This window comes from Chrysemys picta, chromosome 2 (assembly GCF_011386835.1).
Source record: "Chrysemys picta bellii isolate R12L10 chromosome 2, ASM1138683v2, whole genome shotgun sequence".
Taxonomy (NCBI): domain Eukaryota; kingdom Metazoa; phylum Chordata; order Testudines; family Emydidae; genus Chrysemys; species Chrysemys picta.
The window spans coordinates 48,361,586-48,379,546 of record NC_088792.1 but is presented as its reverse complement, the minus strand read 5'-3'; the positions used below and the strand labels follow the sequence as shown (position 1 = coordinate 48,379,546).

At 41.9% G+C, this 17,961-nt stretch overlaps 1 protein-coding gene across 2 annotated transcripts in view; it reads left to right on the top strand.

The window, feature by feature from the left end:
- The window catches only part of CALCR (calcitonin receptor), a 241,571-nt gene that overhangs the window by 188,238 nt on the left and 35,372 nt on the right, over positions 1-17,961 (top strand). For both annotated transcript variants that reach the window (XM_005308550.5, XM_005308549.5), the window contains one exon: positions 13,329-13,482. In XM_005308550.5, coding sequence (XP_005308607.1) covers positions 13,329-13,482 — 154 coding nt within the window. The remainder of the gene's footprint in view (positions 1-13,328; positions 13,483-17,961) is intronic.

Sequence of the window (17,961 nt, the reverse complement as noted above, 5' to 3'; positions counted from 1 at the left end):
CCAAACCTCTGAGCATTACCACAGTCTTCTCTGAATTGTTCCTAAACCAGCTAGCTCTCATCCATCAGCACTTGCATTCTGATAACTATACTAATCAACATGAATTACCAGACCAGGATAACCTGTTTTTAGTATCAGCTGCCTACCCGTGTCACCAGTCTTGTCATTCTTACACATTTCTGCCATCTAAGAAAGAGAACTGTTACTACAAATTTTCCATTATGTATCTTTTCTCACTTGCTCTATTTTTAACAGGTCCACTAAACTCACATAACCAGAACTTTGGCAGTGATGTGAAGTCTGTTTTCTACCTCATCCATCCTGACACTCTTATCAAACACTACAGAGACTATATTTATTTTAACCTTTGTATTGACTGAGTAGTGAGTCCCTGCCAGGCTGCAACTATTAAGTGGAGTGGAGTGATTGTTGAATGGACTCTGACACTAATCAAGTTCTCTGTGTTTTATTGAGATGTTTACTCACCTGCCCCTTTCTTTTTGATTATTCTCAAGAGATCTGAGCAATGTGGAGTTCTGTATCTCTCCCAGTAGCTAAGAGACTTGAAGGAAGCAAGTATCTTGTTTCAGATGTGTACATAAGTGACAGGAATATCTAATTATTGTTATTACAGAAGGTGACCTTGGACTTCTTTTAACTCTGCAGCCTACTTGCTATTCTAAAAAGCAGAATACCAAGTAGATTGTATATCATTTGCCCTGAACAACCCATGCATGACAAAATCAGAGTTGCCCATCACATCATGCTTAAATGTTAGATTAATTAGCACAAATACTAACAGTTGACCTGGGAGTGAAGGTGGTGCTGAGTGCATTCTATGGGTTAGGTTGCCTTTCATAAACTTTCATCTGATCTTTCAAAGCAAAGCCCTTATAGGAAGGGGGCCTTTAATGACTCTGAACTATTCTATGATTCTGCAACTACAAAAACAATACACTTAAAAATGTTACATTGAGGCATAAATGTCAAGAATCAGATAAATCACAACAAACCTGATATTCATTGATGAGCTATTTAAGCTAAAGCAGTGGTTCTCAAACTAGGGCCGCCGCTTGTTCAGGAAAAGCCCCTGGCAGGCTGGGCCACTTTGTTTACCTGCCGCGTCTGCAGGTTTGGCCGATCGCAGCTCCCAACTGCGGCCACTGGGAGCTGCGATCGGCCAAACTTGTGGACGCGGCAGGTAAACCAGCCCGGCTCGCCAGGGGCTTTCCCTGAACAAGTGGCGGCCCTAGTTTGAGAACCACTGAGCTAAAGGACAATGTTAGAACAAGATCAAAAAGGTATAAATTGGCCAAGAATAAATTTAAGCTAGAAATTAGAAGGTTTCTAACCATCAGAGGAATGAGGTTCTGGAACAGCCTTTCCACAGGAAGAGTGTGGCTCCTTTTAAAATGGAGCTTGATACATTTATTAATGGGATTATATGATGGTATAGTCATCAATAGCAGGGACTGGATTTGATGGCCCAGGATCCCCATTCCAGTCCTATGTTCCTTTCCAAGATTTCTTTCAATGAGTGTCTGTGATGGGGTGGATTAGGTTCAAAGGCCCCCTGTTCGAGGCCTTAGGGTCCTGCCACAGCTACCCCAAGAAAGGAGCAATGGTGCTAAGTCCTCCGAGCAGCCTAGAGAGGCTGTAGGGAGCAGCCAGATAGAGCCCAGGATGTCCATATAAAAGGAGCAGCAGAGCTAGAGACAGGAGATTTTTAAGAGCAGGTTAGACAAACACCTGGTCTAGATAATACGTAGTCCTGCCATGAGTGCAGGGGACTGGACTAGATGACCAGGATTAGGGCTCTCAAGGTCCCTTCCAGTCCTATGATTCTATGATGCTTTAGGAGTCATGTTAAGAAGAGCTAAATGCTAGCCTGCTAAAACTTATCAGCACAAGAAATGTTAAGCAAGGAATATTATTTTTAGCTATGTCCTAAGATGCAGGAACAGATGCTTAAGTTAGCAAAATTTGATGGACTTACCACAAAGATCTAAGTAAATAACAGATGTCTGAAATTATCAGAAAATGTGCTAAAAATATAATGTATCTGTCTGAATAAATGAGGAAATAATAGACCCAAACTGTAAAAAGGGGGGCTATAAGAATGTCAATTTGTATACCATTTTCAGAACCATGACTGGGATCATCTTGTCATCACTGGGGGGCTGGTTCTCCAGATTTTGGTAACCATGAGGCCTATATCTGTTAGGCACTGTTCTGATCTCTAACTTTCTAATACATTCAGTCACTCTGACTTAGCCAAGTTCTAATTATTTGATCATTTCAAACCATATTAAATTTTGGTTATTGATTAATTATTGATGATCAATTCTTGATCATTGATTATTGGAACCCTGGTCTTCATGGGTGAGTGCTTTAACCACTGGGCTAAAGGTTATAATGTTGGGGCACCCCCACCAGTGTTTTGTGCGAAGACCTATTAGGCAGCTTCTGAGTGCAGCACTGGATTGGGCCCCATAGGCGAGATTTGGGGGAGGGGGAATGCCTAGTATGAGGATCCCACTGGGAATTAGGCAGGAGCTAGCCACCTAGGCTTCAGGATTGAGGTGGCTTTGTGCATGCCCACTTACAGCTTTTCAGGTGCCATGGAGACTTGAACACAGAAATCTGAGTGCTTAGGGACTTCAGGCACCTAAAGGTTATGTGGTAGCTGAGTGGGGGTTTAGAGACCTAAATTTTGGATTTAGGTACCTACATGGCAGTTAGACACCTAACTCTCTTTATGGAACTAGCACCTAGTGGGATGTTCAGAAGTGTTTAGGCACCTATGGGAGTTAGGCACCTAGGTGCCTTTTGAAAACCTGCACCTTTAGGAACCTTTACACATATGTCCCTTAGGAATTTAATTCCTATTCTACTTTCAGTGAGACTTAGGGTAAGTTCCTAAGTAATTTTTGAAAATGAGGATCCTACATCATGTAGGTACTTTTGAAAATTGTACCCTTTTAAAATTGTACATGCTATATCCCTGAGCTACACAGAATGCAGTGTACCTCTGAGCTGTGTCCATTTTGTTTTTTAAATTTAAATTTTAAAAAAGTATATTAAAACATCCATCTTAGTCTGAGAGCCTGTGTGCCATATTTCTGACTGGAACATGTTTTAATGGGTGAGTCATAAACTTCTGAAAATAGGTACTGACATATGAGCAGGTATGATGTGTTCTGATAGCTGGTTTTTTCGAGTCACACTGCTTAGCATAACATTACTTTGGAAAAGTCCTTTACTGCTTATTTGTCCAAAATATGGATACTTGGAATTTAAGGATACTTTCCTAGAATAATAATCTAATAACCAGAAAAAATTATGAGGCAGCTCAGTAGTTGAAACCCAACCACACTCCCTTTTAATACTAAATAAGAATGTCTGAGAAAATATTTTATTGCCTTCAAACTGAATGCAGATAATAAATCACATACAGCTACTGCAGCAGTCAGTACAACTATGCAATGGGGCAGATTGTCAGCTAGTTTATATCAGGAGAGCTCTAGTGAAGTCAATGGAACTGCACTGACTGACCCCCGAGTGAGGATCGAGTATGTTTATTTCTCTTTAAAACAAATTGAGGCAAATTTGGCAGTTTTTGACTTAATCTGGCCCACATAGATGGCTTAATATAAAAATAATAACCTTGTCTGGCTCATTGTCACAGAGCGGTTTCTCTGAAATTGTTTGAACTTAAATTGTGTGCACACCCAGAGTGATCACAAATAAACAGAGAGGGAATTAGAAGTGAGAGGTTTTATTCTGTGCAGTTAGCACTTGCTCTAATACCCTTAGAACTAGATTATTCAAAGCTGGCTCAGGGATGTAGAAACGCCTGATCTCCAGGTCAGCCTGACCCCCTGAACACTGTAGGGAATGGCTCTCAGGGAGGGAAGGCAGGAAATCAATGAGACTTTCTTCAGGTGTGTCCAAAGCTGTGACCAAAGTTTGCCCCATTCATCCAAACTACTGAGAAGGTATGAAAAATTTGTCTAGTTTCAAATTTATTCATTTTATATGATATTTTATGGTGTTATGCTATTTGTGTGTAGTTCTCATGGATTATGAGACTAATATAGTAATAATAACTAATGGTTAGTTCTTGAATAGTGTTTTTTATTCAGAGGTGATCAGGTAGTATGGAAAGTCTTGTCTGAGAAGAGTCAAGTATATATGAGCAAGTGCCCTTGTGTTAACAGAGGAACAGATAAAATGTAACTTGCAGTTTAATGCAATATCTTCTGTCTGAGTCCTGCAAGACGATCCACATGAGCGGACCCCCACGAAATCTCTGAATGGAGCTCTGCTCTGGATCTTCTGGCAGGATCGGGGCTGTAGACCTTGAGAGCACCACAAAATCCAGCCTCTGGCTTGTCTTGCTAAAATCTGATTGTACAGATATGTGTAAGAGAAAATATATGAATTACCCATGTAGGGATGTTCTGGTCAGTTTCTGCATCCCCTGCATTATTTCTGTTATGTATCGTAGCTGGAAATGTCTCAAAGAAATGTGGGGGTTTTAGATAGCAGAATACTTTTATGATTATTATTAATATTAATAATTATGTTATCGCTGGAATTATTTTTATTGTGGTTTCACCTAGAAGCCAGGGCCCAATTGTGTTAGGCTTTTTACAGACTCATAACAAGGAGACAGTCCTTGCCCCCAAAAGCTTATACTCTAAGGGCAGGTCTACACTTAAAATGCTGCAGCAGCACAACTGCACCAGTGAAGTTGTGCCACTGTACTGAAGATGCTACTATGGAAAGGGGAGAGCTCCTCCCACCAGTGTAATGAATTCACCTCCACAAGAGGCGGTAGCTGTGTTGACAGGAGAAGATCTCCCATCAACACAGCGCTGTCTACATCAGGAGTTAGGTTGGTATAACTGCATCGCTCGGGGGTGTGGATTTTTCACACCCCTGAGTGACATAGTGATGCCGATGTCAGTTTGTAGTGTAGGCCTGGCCTAAGTAACTTGAGTGTAACATGTGACAGAGCCACATTAAATTACTTTTTTAAATTAATTATGCAAGTCAAAGTTATCAGGCATGTAAATGGTGGAAGAGTTGTTCCTTTAACTTTTTGCAGTTTCAATATAATTGTTACAGTAACGTAAGCACTTTACAGAAACCTAGTTTGGATCAGGCATGGTTTTTCATAGCTCAGACAAATCTGTGCGGATACAGTGCTTCTATATTTGTCAGCATTTTTTAATAATATGGCAAATGACTTGGTAACTGTGCCTGCCAATATAATGTAAATTCTTCTTCAGCATTCATTTTTTTTCTTTCACATTAATAGAACTGACAAGGACTAAGAAAAATGCTGCTTGTGACTGTAGCTGTTACACACAAATTCCATGACACCACTTGTACACAAATGAAAGATGCTGTACTGTTTTGTTCATCATAAGCAAAAACTGATTTGCTCCATGTTTTGAATAATGTTCATTAAACATGATCCATCTTGATGGATTGCCAGGTTTAAACCATTCAAGCCAACCTTTTTGAATTTAGTCTCAAATTAATGAGATGTGATCCACCGTAATCAAACTCATCCCTCATGCCTAGCCTGATAGTTTCCTTAAACCAATTGCATATCTAGTGACTAAGTGCCTCAAAGAAGCCATAAATTGATATGGGTGTGTGGGAATTAGCTTGTCAGATAGGTACAGAATTTAATTTAGAAAGCTACAAACTTTAATTGTTTGGGATACTGGAAATAAATATAAAGAAAATGAAGCTTGGGAAGTGTTGCATCGTGGGAAATAAATACAGTTAGTGTCCATGAAACTTGCACTGTGCTTATGTGTGAGTTACATCTTACCTGTGAAGAGAAAATTATGTCAATGACTGGTTTTGGTCAAATTACCCTACAAGTGTGGACATATACCTGGTGGAAAAATGCAACTGCAGCTGCCATTCACAGTGCAATGAACTCCAGATTCATTACTGTTTCAGATGGGAAATACAAATTTGTTGATTTGGCAGTGGCTGACCAGAAAGCATCAGGCAGCATCTGCCAATCATTTCTTCTTCTCCCAAACCCCAGCCACTGCCAATCGATTCATCAGGACTACCAAGTGGAGTGGCCTTATGAAGTCTGGTGTTTAACATGGGACAGGAGCACCCTGAAGTTCAATACTCACACAGCAGACACTGTGCCCGAAGGCGGCACTCTCAGACAATTACCATAATTTGTAATAGCTGCTAGATACAACGTGTGTCCGAAGGTGCCAAGCTGGTGCCTTCCAACACTTAAGGGAGTGCTTGGCTGTCACTGGCCAGATGTAAGATATGCTCGTCTTGATCCCTCTGTCTGCAAGATAATGACGAGTTCACCACAGAAGTTCACTGACATTTTAGACCTTGGCATAGTTACTTTATGTCAGGTAAAATGCCAACAAGATTCAACAGCAATCTTTGCAAAGCTCTGTGTGCCTGTCAGCCAAGGCAATGCTCAAGCGGATGAGCAATCAATAAGAAGTGAATGGAGAAAGGTTGGCCCCCCGGCTGACAGGCTATATTCGGCATATGCTAAGGGCTGAGGCATGGCACATATTGACCCAGACTTGTGAAAAACAATATGAGACGCAGTTAAGCACCATAAGGAGCACATTTGCCAATATAAAAAACAGGATTTTATTTTTTTCATACAAAACATTTGTATTACACCCTACTCCTCTGTCTGCGCGCTTTGTCAAAGCTACTCAGCTGCACCATGGAAAATGATGAACTGCCTCGTCTGCCTGTGTCAGGACTGGAAAAAGAAATGATAACAATAAAGTCAGCCCTGCAAGTTAATTCTGTCAGCTCTTCTTTTTCCTAAGCCTTGAAATTCACACCCAGATATTGAAACGCAAGTAAGTGTGTAACACGACTACCACTCTGAAGTAAATGTGTGTGCTTTATAGCAAGAAAAGACAGTTTCAAGGAGTGATAAAACCAGCCTTTTTAGCAAGGAGGAGTAGGCTGAGTCCTCCAGAGAGAGAGAATATGTACAGTACTCTGCTTGTGTGACAGAAAAAAATGTCTCATAAGAACTTAACATAAGAACATAAGAATGGCCGTACCGGGTCAGACCAAAGGTCCATCTAGCCCAGTATCCTGTCTACCGACAGTGGCCAATGCCAGGTGCTTCAGAGGGAGTGGACCTAACAGGCAATGATCAAGTGATCTCTCTCCTGCCATCCATCTCCATCCTCTGACAAACAGAGGCTAGGAACACCATTCCTTACCCATCCTGGAAAATAGCCATTAATGGACTTAACTTCCATGAATTTATCCATTTCTCTTTTAAACGCTGTTATAGTCCTAGCCTTCACAACCTCCTCAGGTAAGGAGTTCCACAAGTTGACTGTGCACTGCATGAAGAAGAACTTGCTTGTATTTGTTTTAAACCTGCTGCCTATTAATTTCATTTGGTGACCCATAGTTCTTGTATTATGGGAATAAGTAAATAACCTTATCCACTTTCTCCACATCACTCATGATTTTATATACCTCTATCATATCCCCCCTTAGTCTCCTCTTTTCCAAGCTGAAGAGTACTAGCCTCTTTAATCGCTCCTCATATGGGACCCGTTCCAAACCCCTAATCATTTTAATTGCCCCTCTCTGAACCTTTTCTAGTGCCAGTATATCTTTTTTGAGATGAGGAGACCACATCTATACACAGTATTCGAGATGTGGGCGTACCATTGATTTATATAAGGGCAATAATATATTCTCAGTCTTATTCTCTATCCCCTTTTTAATGATTCCTAACATCCTGTTTGCTTTTTTGACCACCTCTGCACACTGCATGGACAGCTTCAGAGAACTATCCACGATGATTCCAAGATCTTTTTCCTGACTTGTTGTAGCTAAATTAGCCCCCATCATATTGTATGTATAGTTGGGGTTATTTTTTCCAATGTGCATTACTTTACATTTATCCACATTAAATTTCATTTGCCATTTTGTTGCCCAATCACTTAGTTTTTGTGAGATCTTTTTGAAGTTCTTCACAGTCTGCTTTGGTCTTAACTATCTTGAGCAGTTTAGTATAATCTGCAAACTTGCCACCTCACTGTTTACCCCTTTCTCCAGATCATTTATGAATAAGTTGAATAGGATTGGTCCTAGGACTGACCCTTGGGGAACACCACTAGTTACCCCTCTCCATTCTGAAAATTTACCATTTGTTCCTACCCTTTTTCCCTGTCTTTTAACCAGTTCTCAATCCATGAAAGGATCTTCCCTCTTATCCCATTACAACTTAATTTACGTAAGAGCCTTTGGTGAGGGACCTTGTCAAAGGCTTTCTGGAAATCTAAGTACACTATGTCCACTGGATCCCCCTTGTCCACATGTTTGTTGACCCCTTCAAAGAACTCTAATAGATTAGTAAGACACGATTTCCCTTTACAGAAACCATGTTGACTATTGCTCAACAGTTTGTTTTTCTATGTGTCTGACAATTTTATTCTTAACTATTGTTTCAACTAATTTGCCTGGTACCGACGTTAGACTTACTGGTCTGTAATTGCCGGGATCACCTCTAGAGCCCTTTTTAAATATTGGTGTTACATTAGCTAACTTCCAGTCATTGGGTACAGAAACCAATTTAAAGGACAGGTTACAAACCTTAGTTAATAGTTCCGCAACTTCACATTTGAGTTCTTTCAGAACTCTTGGGTGAATGCCATCTGGTCCCAGTGACTTGTTAATGTTAAGTTTATCCATTAATTCCAAAACCTCCTCTAGTGACACTTCAATCTGTGACAGTTCCTCAGATATGTCACCTACAAAAGCCGGCTCAGGTTTGGGAATCTCCCTAACATCCTCAGCCGTGAAGACTGAAGCAAAGAATCCATTTAGTTTCTCCACAATGACTTTATCGTCTTTAAGCGCTCCTTTTGTATCTCAATCATCAAGGGGCCCCACTGGTTGTTTAGCAGGCTTCCTGCTTCTGATGTACTTAAAAAACATTTTATTTCCGCCTTTGGAGTTTTTGGCTAGCCGTTCTTCAAACTCCTCTTTGGCTTTTCTTATTACATTCTTGCACTTGATTTGGCAGTGTTTATGCTCCTTTCTATTTGCCTCACTAGGATTTGACTTCCACTTTTTAAAGGAAATCTTTTTATCTCTCACTGCTTCTTTTACATGGTTGTTAAGCCACGGTGGCTCTTTTTTAGTTCTTTTACTGTGTTTCTTAATTTGGGGTATACCTTGAAGTTGGGCCTCTATTATGGTGTCTTTAAAAAGCGCCCACGCAGCTTGCAGGGATTTCACTTTAGTCACTGTACTTTTTAACTTCTGTTTAACTAACCCCCTCATTTTTGCATAGTTCCCCCTTTTGAAATTAAATGCCACAGTGTTGGGCTGTTGAGATGTTCTTCCCACCACAGGGATGTTGAATACTATTGTATTATGGTCACTATTTCCAAGCGGCCTTGTTATAGTTACCTCTTGGACCAGCTCCTGCGCTCCACTCAGGACTAAATCTAGAGTTGCCTCTCCCCTTGTGGGTTCCCATACCAGCTGCTCCGTGAAGCAGTTATTTAAAGTATCGAGAAATTTTCTCTGCATTTCGTCCTGAAGTGAAATGTTCCCAGTCAATATGGGGATAATTGAAATCCCGCACTGTTATTGAGTTCTTAATTTTGATAGCCTCTCTAATTTCCCTTAGCATTTCATCATCACTATCACTGTCCTGGTCAGGTGGTCTATAATAGATCCCTAATGTTATATCCTTATTAGAGCATGAAATTTCTATCCATAGAGATTCTATGGAACATGTGGATTCACTTAAGATTTTTACTTCATTTGATTGTACATTTTCTTTCACATATAGTGCCACTCCCCCCTCCCCCCCCCCCCCCCCCCGCACGACCTGTTCTGTGCTTCCGATATATTTTGTACCCTGGAATAATTGTGTCCCATTGATTGCTCTCAGTCCACCAGGTTTTTGTGATGCCTATTCAATATCCTCCTTTATCACAAGGCACTCTATTTCACCCATCTTATTATTTAGACTTCTAGCATTTGTGTACAAGCACTTTAAAAACGTGTCACTGTTTATTTGTCTGCCCTTTTCTGATGCGTCAGATTCTTTTTTATGTGAATGTTTATCATCTGATCTGGCCCCTACTTTATCCTCTTCCATCCTCTGCTCCCGACTATAACCTGGAGATTCTCTATCATTAGACTCTCCCCTAAGAGAAGTCTCTGTCTGATCCACGTGCTCCTCTGCAGCAGTCGGCTTTCCCCCGTCTCCTAGTTTAAAAACTGCTCTGCATGTTTAGTGCCAGCAGTCTGGTTCCACTTTGGTTTAAGTGGAGCCCATCTCTCCTGTATAGGCTCCCCCCATCCCAAAAACTTCCCCAGTTCCTAATGAATGTAAACCCCTCCTCTCTACACCATCGTCTCATCCACGCATTGAGACTCTGAAGCTCTGCCTGCCTACCTGGCGCTGCGCGTGGAACTGGGAGCATTTCTGAGAGTGCCACCATAGAGGTCCTGGATTTCAGTCTCTTCCCTAGCAGCCTAAATTTGGCCTCCAGGACATCTCTCCTACCCTTCCCTATGTCATTGGTACCTACATGTACCACGACCATCGGCTCCTCCCCAGCACTACACATAAGGCTGTCTAGATGCCTCGAGAGATCCGCAACCTTCACGCCAGGCAGGCAAGTCACCATGCGGTTCTCCCGGACATCACAAACCCAGCTATCTACGTTTCTAATGATCGAATCTCCCATTACTAACACCTGCCTTTTCCTAGCAGCTGGAGTTCCCTCCCCCGGAGAGGTAACCTCAGTGTGAGAGGCAACACCAGCACCATCTGGAAGGAGGGTCCCAACTATGGGAAGGTTTCCCTCTGTTCCCATTGACTGCTCTGCTTCCCTGGGCCTTTCACCCTCCTCAACAGCACAGGGGCTGTCTGACCGGAGGTGGGACAATTCTACAGTGTCCCGGAAAGCCTCATCAACATACCTCTCTGCCTCTCTTAGCTCCTCCATTTCCGCTACCCTGGCCTCCAAAGTCCGTACGTGGTCTCTGAGGGCCAGGAGCTCCTTGCACCGAATGCACACATACGCCACCCGCCCACAGGGCAGGTAATCATACATGCTGCACTCAGTGCAATGAACTGGATAGCCCCCACTCTGCAGCTGGGCTTCTGCCTGCATTGTCTCCTAGTTAATGAAAGGGTCGTTTAAGCAAGAAGTTTTGAATGTAGTTTGGTTTATAGGTTTTAAGGGGAATAAAGGGACCCCCGCTCCCTTCCCACTCCCCTTCCAAACTCCCTTGCGAAACTCCCTGTTAGCAGCCCCTGTTCGCAAAAGCTCCCTGGTTACTTGTGCGCTGCTTTATAAATCCCTGGCCTGTGTGAATGCCCTGCCCCCTGATTAAGGCTCAGCCAATTACCAGAGGCTTCTAGCTTTCAGACCTTCCTTTGAAGCTCACAGCTTCCAACTGCCAGCCACAGCACACGGTCCTTCAAACAACCAAACAGACTGACAAACACAAACTCAGCACACAGCAAGTAACCCCCCAAACACAAACAAACACACCCCTCAGACAGTCACTTACCCCAAGGGTGCTGTATTTGCTCCTCCTTCACCTGGAGAACTCCCTTGCGAAACTCCCTGTTAGCAGCCCCTGTTCGCAAAAGCGAACTTTGATGCTAAAGAGGCAAATCAAGCCTAAACCCGCCTCACAGCCCAAGTAATCAGGCTGTGCCCTGGGGAGCTCGACAGAAGTCAATGGGAAGGAATCTGCTCCTTCAGCTACAGAATGGCAGTTGTCACTCCACAGTCACTACTGCAGCCTTGGTGTTCTGAGGCTCCTGTGCTTCCCTGCCACAAGCCAATGGATTCTGGCAGACACCGCAGCAACAGCCTAGCCTATCACATCCTCAAAACCCCCTTACATGTTGGGATGCAAGGAGCCCCTCTGTATACAGACAGAATTCTCCTCATACCCAGTGGCAATAAGATATGATTTGCAGAGAACTTGAAATCTTGACCTGTAAAGGCAACTGGCCTTGTCCTGCTCAATCCTCTCAGCTTGACTGTGCTTTATTGATTCTACCTCATTTAGGGAGAGATACAGAGTTGCTCCGCACCATTGGAACTTTGGCAGGTAGGCAGAAAATGGTAGACAACTGGACTTGTCAGGTTTCCCTCCAAAACCTGTGAGCCAATGGCCGTGGCCCCATTTCAGCTTTCTAGTAGCAATGACCTTATGCAGGGCTTGTGCGCAAGCGAGTGCAAGGATTGCAGTTATGCTTAACCTCTCCCAGAGGTCACCAAGGTGAGCGAATCCTCACACCTTCCTTTTTTGAAAAGTGGCACAGAAGCTGGGCACTGTCTGGCCCTTTGTTAACACCTCTCCTCCTTTTTTCCTCTTGTTTTTTGCTTCCGTAAGAGCAGTGGAAAGTACAGTAACGCTGCATATGCCTTTAGAGGCCCTCATCAGCATTCATGGGACATTAACCAGGAGAAATTCCCACTGACTCCAATAGCAGTTCATCCTCAGTAGCAGTGAATAAGAGCTCTAGGTGTGATTTACACTAGCAAATTAGGTCAGTTTAACTATATCAGTGAGGGATGTGAAAAATCCACACCCCTGAATGGTGTTAAGCCAACCTACATCCCCATATAGATAGCGCTAAGTTGATGGAAGAATTCTTCTTTCATCCTAACTACTGCCTCTCAGAGAGGTGGAAGATCTATGCCGACAGAAAAACCCTTCCTCTCAGAGTAGGTAGTGTCTACACTGAAGCACACAGCTGTGCCGCTGTAGCGTTCTAAGTGTAGACACACCTGTAAATATGGTCCATTCCCTGTATACATTTTTGGGGATTATTAGATATAAAATCAAACAGGAGAGCTGTTTATAGCTTGTAATGATTTGAATAAATGTAAAAGAAAACAGCTGAATTAGACATTTTGGCGGACTCAGTTGTTATCTCTTCTGCACAGAACTTGTAAACAGCTTTTTCTAAAAAGCCCAGACTTCAATTCTAAAACTCATAGACTAAAAATGTTTTGAAGTGTGGTTTTACCAGATCATGCTTTCTTGAATTTTGTTGCTGGCACCTGATTTTTATCAGTTATGAGAGACCTTGACTCCATTTTTCTGATTTATCAATATGTTATAGCCCTGCCAATGACATTCGCTGAAGAAATCTAGCAAATGCTAGGAAAGGTTGTCTTGAAGCTTAGCACTGGTATTTTGTTTGCCTGCTTGGTTACAATTTGTAAACCATTGTCTGCCCAGATCTGCAGTTTACTACTCTCCAATTTGTCTGACAGGTAAGCTGCAAGGTGCTGCAGTTTTTTCACCAGTACATGCTGGGTTGTAACTACTTCTGGATGCTCTGCGAAGGCATATATCTTCACACTCTAATTGTGGTGGCAGTATTTGCTGAAGAGCAGCGTTTGCACTGGTATTACCTCTTGGGCTGGGGTATGTATTTTATAATTCATATCTTCTCGGTCACTTCTTTCCAATGTTTATGGCACTTTTATACACTAGGGACCTGATCCTGCCACCACTTGCACACATTACTAGCTTTATTCATGGGTGTGTATTAGGACCTAAGTTTGATCTCTTGGGATTTTAAATTCGAACTGGATTTCATTTATTTGCACAGGACAATGTGTGCACTCCTTGTAATTAATACACACATGTCTGTGAAAGTTAATAGTAGTTGGTATCCTTGATGATGGTAGTCTTGGAAGAAATGGCCAAGTGTTGAACGTAAATTTCTAACCCCAAACGTATAAGGTAATTTATCTAAGTATCTCAGAGCAATGTACAGATAAGTAAGTAAACATCCACAACTCCCTGTAACTGACGTTACAAATCCATGTGCTGCAGAGAACGGATGCAACGACAGTGTAAATCACATGCACACAACCTAGGGAGCCAGGTCTAGAATTCTGCTCCTTCAGCACCAGATATGCAGAATATCTGCATATTCAGCACCAGATATCTATTGTGTCCGCAAAAGATGTCCCTTGGTTGGGAGTAATAATAGCCCAAGGGGTAGCCCTCATTCTCCTCTGTTGTTTGGCCAGTAAAAGACAACACGTGCACATACACACAGCCAGTCCCTTACAATGGGATGCAGACTCTTTCACTTTAAAATTATTTGCTATAAATCCAGCCCAGGTAAGTGGTGACAGAAGGCCCTTACCATCAATACTTTCTTTAGCGGGCTACAGATAATGAATTTCTGGTCTCATTCCAATTCCCAGTGAATGAGTGCCTAGCCCATATCACAAAACTCACGAACACATCTGGGAAGCGATCTTTGTCCTTTTTCTCATTTATATCCATTTCAGGATTCTTTGCCCATATCTATCTATTTCAAACCTAAGCTGCAGCCGACAGAATTTACCCTGTGCTGTCCAGCACCCTCTCTGCAGGTTTCATGTCTGCTGAGCTTCTTTTCATTTATGATAGGAAGAAACCAAACCTCACCAGGAAAAAAAATTGTGGGCTTAGGTATAAACTAGATGAGACAAAAATGAGAACTGGCTTGAACCTGCATCTGTTGCTTAATTCCTCCCCAACCACTTCTCCCATGACAGGTTGATTTAATTGGGGTTGGTCCTGAGGTCTCTTCCAACCCTAATCTTCTATGATTCTATGATTCCTTTATAGAAAGCAACAGCAATGCAATGCTTCGCCCCTTTCACTGGGAGGGATTGCTTCTTAAGAGTGTGGCAACCTCCTCAGCTCCTGAGCTATATGGGACTCAGTATTCCATGGATCACCACTGATCAGAGACCATAAGATTAAACAGCACTTAAAAGCTTCTCCCAGTTTAAGCCCCAGAGAACATCTCCTTCCTATAAATTCCAGATTAGATAGAAATCGTCTCTCCCTTTCTTGTGAGATTAGCAACGTTCATGGGAAGGGAGGATTTTACATACTCTAGGATTTAAAAATGCATGGATCGTTATGAGCCCTAAACAGCGGGAAGTTTTTTGTCCCTGGACAACTTCATAATTGGGGAAAGGTATGTGCAGCGTCTCTGTCAGTTGAATAGCTCAGCCTGCACCAGAGCAAGCACATCGGCCTTATGAAGGCTCCACAGTTCAGAGTTCAGATTTATTGTGGTGGATCAGGCCCAAACAGGAGAACAGTGAAACGAATACATTTATTTTGGGGTCACGTTTAAATATTTCATTTCTGCACATTAAAAGGGAGTAACCACTTAGAAAGTACAAAAGTTGGCTGGACGTTCTAGGGCATGACTGCACTATAAGACATGCCACCATGGCACTGGCCCTTAGTTTACAGAGTAAAATGTTGTGTAAATTCTCGTTTCATGGCTAGTGAATGGGACTTATCTGTGTTTGAAAACACTGTATATGTACAACACTATATAAATATAATAATAATTTAATTTCAGAGCTGTCAATTTCAGCACTAGGTGAGCTGGGTTTATTTACCAGACTCACTAAAGCAATGGTAAAACATAACTTTTAAAGAAAAGAAAATATCTGAGAAAGTTTCCCATGCTTCCCCGTGCAGAGGTAATTACAATCTTTGGATGGGTTCTGTAATATGCTGACTTTGAGGCAACTGTGTATTTCTAGCATGATTTGTTTGAGCAATATTGCCTTCTGAGGTCCCTTTCTTTACCTGATATTATTTCAGAGTTTTAGTAAATTACCCCTAAATCACTGGATAGGAGAAATAGTTTCAAATGCACTCAGTTACACTCTGTTTTCCTATTTCAAACAGCGTGAACTGCATTTAATTCAACGGGGGATCATTGGTTAGGGCTGTGCTGAAACAGATTCTTTCACAATATAACTAGAAGTGCACTCAAGCCAAACTCCATTTTGTGTCGTAGCAGGAACAGGCCTCGCTTGTAGGGATTTGTCATATTTATCACTGGTTGGCTACTTTCAGATGCTTCCTAGAGGCTATAATTTGTGATTTTTCACACAGCCCAATATAGGGGACAGCACATAGCTGCACCACTCTGAGGAATGACCAAGAGAGGTGTGCCTGGTGCCTAAGGATGCACCGTCTCCTGCAGGGCTTCTTAGTCAGCCCAAGGGGTGTACGCTCTGTTTCATCTATAAGGATGGTACAGATTGCCCCTTCTCTTTCTGGTGCACCAGCCCAGCTCCATGCCCAGGTCTGGGGAAAGAGAGATTTGAATCATGGTCTCATCTCCTTCTGTCCCTCTCTGTGTGTTTTGCTTCCTGGAAGAAGTAAAGACCAAGCAGTCTTTATTCACTGTTGCTGGTTCACCCCTCCAAACTTTGTGGAACTGCACAAGGGCAGATCACAATTAGGTCTAAATTTGGAGAGTAACATTGGAAATTAAAGCTAGATAAATATGAGCTTGCTGAACTGTAATTTACTAATGAATTTCGACTGTGACCTTAAGATGTACATTTGAATGTGTAGAGCCAAATTCTCTGTGCATATGCACCTAACAGAATAACAAAACACCACTCTCACTGTGTGTAGCACTGCACCTATAAAACCAGGGGTTTACCTGAAAATGTAAATTTTGGTATTACTAAGTGGCTCCATAGAAATGGGATCTAGAGCTATGTTCTTCCTGCTTCTTCTAGTGCATCATTGTCTTTAAAAAGATTCTGCAACTGGAACATCACTAATAATGTTGTTAGTGATGCGTGAAACAAAAAAAGATCTAGTTTGCTCTTCAGTAGCTGCATTGACTCTGCAGTCCTAACTGTAGTGAAAAATTATTTTGGCAGCTGAGTAAGTGGATATCTCTTGAAGACCCCCAGGGAGCTAATACAGTGACCAAAGTGACATCATATTCACATAGTAACTTTTCTGGCCATGAGCATTCTTTGAAGGTGAACTGAACAAAGGCCTGAGTTCAGGTCTCTGTGTTCTCCTAAAAGCACTGGTGAGGTCACTGACACCCAAAGCAAGCAATCCAAAGAGCTACATTCCTCCTACTATAGAAAGCAATAAAACTGTTTTTCAACTAGTTCACTTTGAAATGTATTAATTTTAGGGCTGTCGATTAATCGCAGTTAAATCACGTGATTAACTCTGAAAAATTAATCGTGATTAAAAAATAATCACAATTAATCGCAGTTTTAATCACACTGTTAATCAATAGAATGCCAATTGACATTTATTAACTATTTTTGGATATTTTTCTACATTTTCAAATATATTGGTTTCAATTACAATACAGAATACAAAGTGTACAGTGCTCACTTTATATTAGTTTTGATTACAAATATTTGCACGTAAAAATGACAAACAAAAGAAATAGTATTTTTCAATTCACCTCATACCAGTACTGTAGTGCAATCTCTTTATTGTGAAAGTGCAACTTACAAATGTAGATTTTTTTTTACATAACTGCACTCAATAACCAATAATGTAAAACTTTAGAGCCTACAAGTCCACTCAACCCATAATACTCTGACTGACCTAGTTAAACCCTTGATGACTGGTTCACTACTTCTAAGGTATTAGTGGGGTGCCAGTGTAACTCAGAGGCAAGCACTGATGGTGATTCAGTCACTTGCCCCCTAAGAACTAGTACAGATGGATTCCAATAACCACTCAGACACTTAGCTAAAGAGAGAATTTTCCTAGGGATGGCAAGAAAAGCAGAGGTTGCAAATACCCTCGATATGGAGGCTTAAACACTTACAACTCAAAGTAAACAATAGCAGTTCTTATTTGGGCTGCTGGGGCAGTCCAGTAGAAAGTTCAGAGTCTTCAGGCTTAGTGCCTGGGGTGCCCTCTTCAGCCCAGTCTTCTATTCAAAGCAAATAGGAACTTGCAGGTTTCCAAGCCAGGATCACTTAGTGGTATCTCTTTCATTGGGGCCCCTCTGTACTGGCTTCCTGCCCAGTCTCTGCTGCTTCCTCTCAAGTCCCACACAGACATGCACACAGCAGTCACACCTGAGCTACACAG